We start from the raw sequence: 5071 nt of genomic DNA, 5'->3' as shown, positions 1-5071 counted from the left end.
AGAACTCAATAAAAACGGGGCGAGGGAAAGGAAAAACGAGAGGAAAGTCCTTTGTTAGGACTGGCCCTCACACTCGTACTCACCCTCGTATCGCACCCTCAGTCGTAGTCGCACGCTCACTCGAAACCCATCCCGCGACCTTCTCTCTCGCCACTCTGTCTGCACTCCTTCCCTCTCACCTCCACCGTGGACAAAGACAGACTGCCGGCGCTGTCCTCCCTGCTCACGGACAGCACGCGCTCCCCACGCGACCGCGAGCAGCGCGATCCCGGAGAGAACATACGCGCCGGCGGCAGCGGTGCTGCGGCGGATGATTGGCTCGACAGCCGCGAGCGACGTTCTCCTGCGGCTGCTGCTGCTGCTGAGCAGCGAATCGCACTGCTCTAGCACTGTCTGCGCTTGTGAACCTGTCGGAGGACGAGGAGCCGGCGGCTCTGACGCACGCGGACGCGGTGCGGCTCGCAGCGCAGGTGGTCCTGGACGCGGACGTCGTCGCGCTGCACGCGGCGCTGCTGTCCAACCTGACGCGCTTCGCGCCGGGCGTGGACGAAGCGGAGGGCGCGGACGGGTTTCGGGAGAGGGGCACGCTACTCGTGCTCGTGGAGAGGGTACCGAGTATTCCGAATGTGCTGCGGCTGTCGAATGCGTGCGCGAGCCAGGAGGGGAGGGACGTCCTGTTGGTCGAGGGAAGGCAGGCGGAGAGACAGCTGTTGACGAGGTTGCTGAGATTGCTGGAGGCGGGGGAGGCAGAGAAGAGGCTGGCGGGGGCGAGCTGGGTGCGGAACTGCGCGATGGCGGACGAGTGCCATGATGTGTTGGTGGGGGTACGGCGGCGGTCGCAATGTGCTTGGGGAGGTCAAAGGAGGTGGGACGGGAGGAGATGGCGGAGATTCGCGCCTGGTTGGTCGAGGAAGTGTTGTTGTTGTGTAAGAGCCGGGCGGGGAAGGACGCGCTCAGGGATGGCGGGGCCGTCGACGTTCTGGAGGGATGGAAGGGGGAAGAGCATCAGGGATGGCGGGGCCGTCGACGTTCTGGAGGGATGGAAGGGGGAAGAGCATGCACGCCGTAGTGGGCATTCTGGATCGGCGGGAGACACTGGTAATCACGAGGCAAATACCGCATCGATGCACTTTTTGGTGGGAAGCCGTTTCGGTCGACCAATAGAACGTGCACAACTGGATTGTCAAGGGTAATCAGAGACTGTCCGAACCAAATTCTTGATATTTGGTTCCGATTTTTAGATTGACACCAAAAATTTGATGATTTGGTTGCACCGGTGGGGATGACAATCGACATCAAATCATCAAATTTTGGTTGTTTGGGTATTTGATTCTACCGGTGGGGATGCTCTGAGTGTGTATTTGTAGTTTCATGCACACTTTCTTTTTCTGCACTTTAAATTCACTCCGCTACAGGCACCTTGTCATAAGTCAGTCTTTCGGCTTTTGGGGATTTTATTTTAAAAAAGAGCTTTTGCAGACGAGCGAAGTTTTCAAGCCACGGAGGATTTCGATCGAACGACGGTGGATACATACCGGGATCGGAAACCCTCCCTTCATACCGAATTAAGCGGCGATCTCTTTACTGTTGGCGCACCTGCTGATACCGCGTCAACACTTCATGAGCTATGCTCCCCTTCACTTCGGCTCCAGCCCGTATTGCTGACGAAGAATTGAAGCGACTCAGACAAATGGGTACGGCTCTCAAAGATGCAGGTGTCGGAGGGTATGTCGAGGTAGTCCCAGATGAGTCCGAAGCAGAACGTTCCGTTGCCGGTACGATATTCTATACCGCCGTACCGACAGACACAAGTCTTTGCGTTTTGGAACCCAACTTTCTCGTTCCATGTAATCCTATGATATTGAAAACGCTTGCAACAGGTCAAGAACGTCGTCACAGGAATGAAGTCGGATGGGCATGCTCGGCCATGGAACGACGAACAATTGGTGGGGATAACCATCCTGTACGGTTGCGAGCTACGTGCACATATGCTCGTATTAAGCGCTTTCGAAAAAATCTTTGACCTCAGTTTCTAAGGCCAATCTTCGTGACAGAAATTCCAAGAAGTGCAGATGCGAAGCAGTGATCTCTGCCATACGCGTTGGGAAAAATGGTATTCTTAGCTCTGCTCTCGAAGTGGCAGCCAGAAATGCCATGCGGGATTCGGCTATCACATATTCACATTCCGATACGACACAGATGCATACTCAAATGATGAAAACAAAGAGCAAATCTCCTTTCGCGTCTTCAATATCTGACGAGTCTTCCATTTCAAATTCGAAGGAATCCTGGCCAGGTTTCGTCATTATCACAAAGTGCATCACTAGGCACGCGAACCACAAGCCGCGAGCCGCAGTTGGCGATATGAAGCTTCAGCGACTAGCTTCATCGGTTGAAGCTGTGCAAGATCCGCGAGTATCGTCGACATTGGAAACATTCATTGCAATGTCAGCCTCCCGAGGTTCGGCTAATGTTCTACGTGCGACTCAATTCTTGAGAAAGGCAGTTCCAGATGTCTTTGTGCCTGCAACAGTCGTTCGTAATGCGCTTGCAGCGCTTCGAAGACAAGAAGGTGACGCTACTGTCGCTCAAGATCTCCTTGGTGACATGCACCGCGCAGGAGATGTAACGCACATTTCCGTTTGTAGATCGGATGAAGGGATACTCAACTGCATATTCTTCGCGCCACGCGGGGCGCGAGAGCTTATCACCAGATGTGGTGATGTCGTCACCATCGATTCAACTCACCATATGACCAGGTATGACTATAAGACAACATGCGTAATCGCGATTGACTCACTAAGGAAATCTAGATTCACATCTGTTTGTCTTGCTTTGCGCGAGGACGCACGCACAATGTCTCGGATGCTTGCAGATTGGGCTATGACAATGCGACCTGTGAATTCACCAGATTCTGTCCCGCTCCCTCGTGTCGTCTTCACGGATGACGAGTGCGGGCTTTCGGGGGCGCTGTCAATGGCCCCCGATGCTGACGCACGGATGCACCTTCAATGCACTTGGCACCTTATCGATAACAATGTGTACTCACACGTTGCCAACTGCCTGGAAGGCGGACCTAGCAACTGGATTCTTTTTCGATCGCAGATAGATGGAGTTCGTGGGAGCCCAACTGAGGGCGAGTTCGATCGCCTTTGGAACGAAATGATCTCGCGTTGGTTTCCAATGAATCCCGAAAACTTTCGACAGCAACAACGTGCTCGTAGGTATTTACAACACCACGTTTATTCGAAACGAACCAGATGGGCATTGTGTTTTTCCCAACCGCTCCAACTTTGGGAGTGCAAAGCACTCAGCGCTCTGAAAGTTTTCACGCTTTGTTGAAGAAAAACATACCAGAGTCAAGCTCGCTTGCTAATTTTACTGACCGCATCCTTAATCTTATCTGTAGCATAAACACCCCCAGCGATAGGGGTGTATGCACAGTTCGACCGAGACCCCGTCCGATCGGAAAGAGGGGGTGAAGCAGGACACCAGCTAACGGCACCGGGCAGCGGGCCCGGGTAGCGTGGTAGAGCGGGAACGGGGAGGACGCCGGTACGCGCGAGCGGTTCGACGCCTCGACGCCCCGGCGCGGTACTGGGTAACGATCCAGTACCGCCGGGCGGAGGCGGAGCCGGCTCGTGGGCGTACCGCGCGCGTCCTCAACCCGCGCTCGGTGCCGCTCTAAGGTAGTTAGCGAGCGCTACCTTAGAATAAGCGGGAAGTCGGACCTTGACGGTCGGTGGGTGACAAGTCCGTCTTTGTCCCCCTCCGCCGCCGTCGGTCCGCTCCATATTTAATATACAAAACAATCTATCATAACACTACAGTACCGAGGTACTGTAGTGGGCTACTGTAGTGCAGGTCGGCCTGCACTGTAATACTGTCAGCTATGTCGAGGCTGACAGTACACGTATTACCCGTGGTGCGTGCGCGCTTCGTTCGCGCGTGGTACACGTGTGCACGTGTATGCGCGTGTCCGTTGTCCCCGTGGTGTACGCGTGGACACGCGTGGTTGTACTGTAGAGCGTCGAGCTCTACAGTAGGGGATCCTGTTGTTGATCCAATCTAACTAAAAAGCCCCCAGGGGGGGGTTATACTACACGGCCCCCCCCCACAAGTGTGAACGTCCGCGTTCACATGTGCTTGTAGGGTGACTCGTGCTTCCTTCCCAGACTCGATCCTCGTTTCCCTATCGCCCCCCCGCCTGCGTTCGTTCCTCACTTCCTCGTGAGTCGTGCTCTCCGTTCTTGTTCACCCCTTTCGTTGGCTGTCGTCCTGTCCGGGGCGACGATCGCGTACAAGGCGCTTCGTGCGGCGCCTTTACGGGTCGCGCCTCTCCCTTGGCGGTTGCCAGCGGTCGTCACTCTGCGTGCCCATCATGCTGTTCGAACATGGCTCTCTTCGTAGAGCAACGGGAGGCGCGAGAGTGAGCGGCTCCTCTCGTACGACCGCAGCGTCCGATGCGCGGAGGTCCGTCCGGTGTGTGATCGGCATTCACAATTGCGCTCGCGACGGTCGCCTCACTGGCGGCGCCACTCCTCATTGGGGAAGTGCGCGGACGCGTAGTTGTTCGCTACCCTTCTTCTTGCCGCTCGCCGTCGAGGCAAGAGCGCGAAGACGCGAAGTCCGTTTTCTATCTGGCGTACCTCGCCTTCGTGGCGGGCGCGCCGGCGCCATCGGCTCCCGCGGCACGGTTCGCAGCATTATACCGGCGCGAGCGGGGGCGCTCCGGGGCCTGTGCCCGGGCGGTGGCGGTCGGAGCGAAAGGGTTTTTTGTGTGGTGCGAAGTGGAGAACTGTGGCCGAAAGCCGGGGTTCCAAGTTGCACAGTCGGAATTTTATTTCCTGGATGCCCCACTGGATGCAGTGTTGGTTTTGTAATGATCGTTGCTCCGATCGGAGGGAGGTAAAACAGTATCGGGGTCCTAAGTATGAGGTAATTCTTGTGGAAAAATAACTTTTGACGGTGACGTTTTGCCCCACGATAAAATGCACCTCAACAAAATTATTAAATTGCACAAAACGGTGGCATTTAATAATTTCAGATGTCCAAGAGGAGTGCATCCTCT

At 55.5% G+C, this 5071-nt stretch overlaps 1 protein-coding gene across 1 annotated transcript; it reads left to right on the top strand.

Moving 5' to 3' along the window:
- Positions 1-310: 310 nt before the first annotated feature.
- CHC_T00003081001 (hypothetical protein) lies at positions 311-811 on the top strand. The gene has a single exon (XM_005714107.1). The coding sequence runs from the start codon at positions 311-313 to the stop codon at positions 809-811; it is 501 nt and encodes a 166-aa protein (XP_005714164.1).
- The last annotated feature ends 4260 nt before the right edge of the window (positions 812-5071 follow it).

This window comes from Chondrus crispus, genomic scaffold, assembly GCF_000350225.1.
Source record: "Chondrus crispus Stackhouse genomic scaffold, scaffold_170, whole genome shotgun sequence".
NCBI classification, from domain to species: Eukaryota; Rhodophyta; class Florideophyceae; order Gigartinales; family Gigartinaceae; genus Chondrus; species Chondrus crispus.
This window is presented reverse-complemented; position numbering and strand designations above follow the sequence as displayed.

Excerpts from the sequence above, each read along its gene's own strand:
- CHC_T00003081001 (XM_005714107.1), top strand. The coding sequence starts at position 311 with ATGATTGGCTCGACAGCCGCGAGCGACGTTCTCCTGCGGCTGCTGCTG.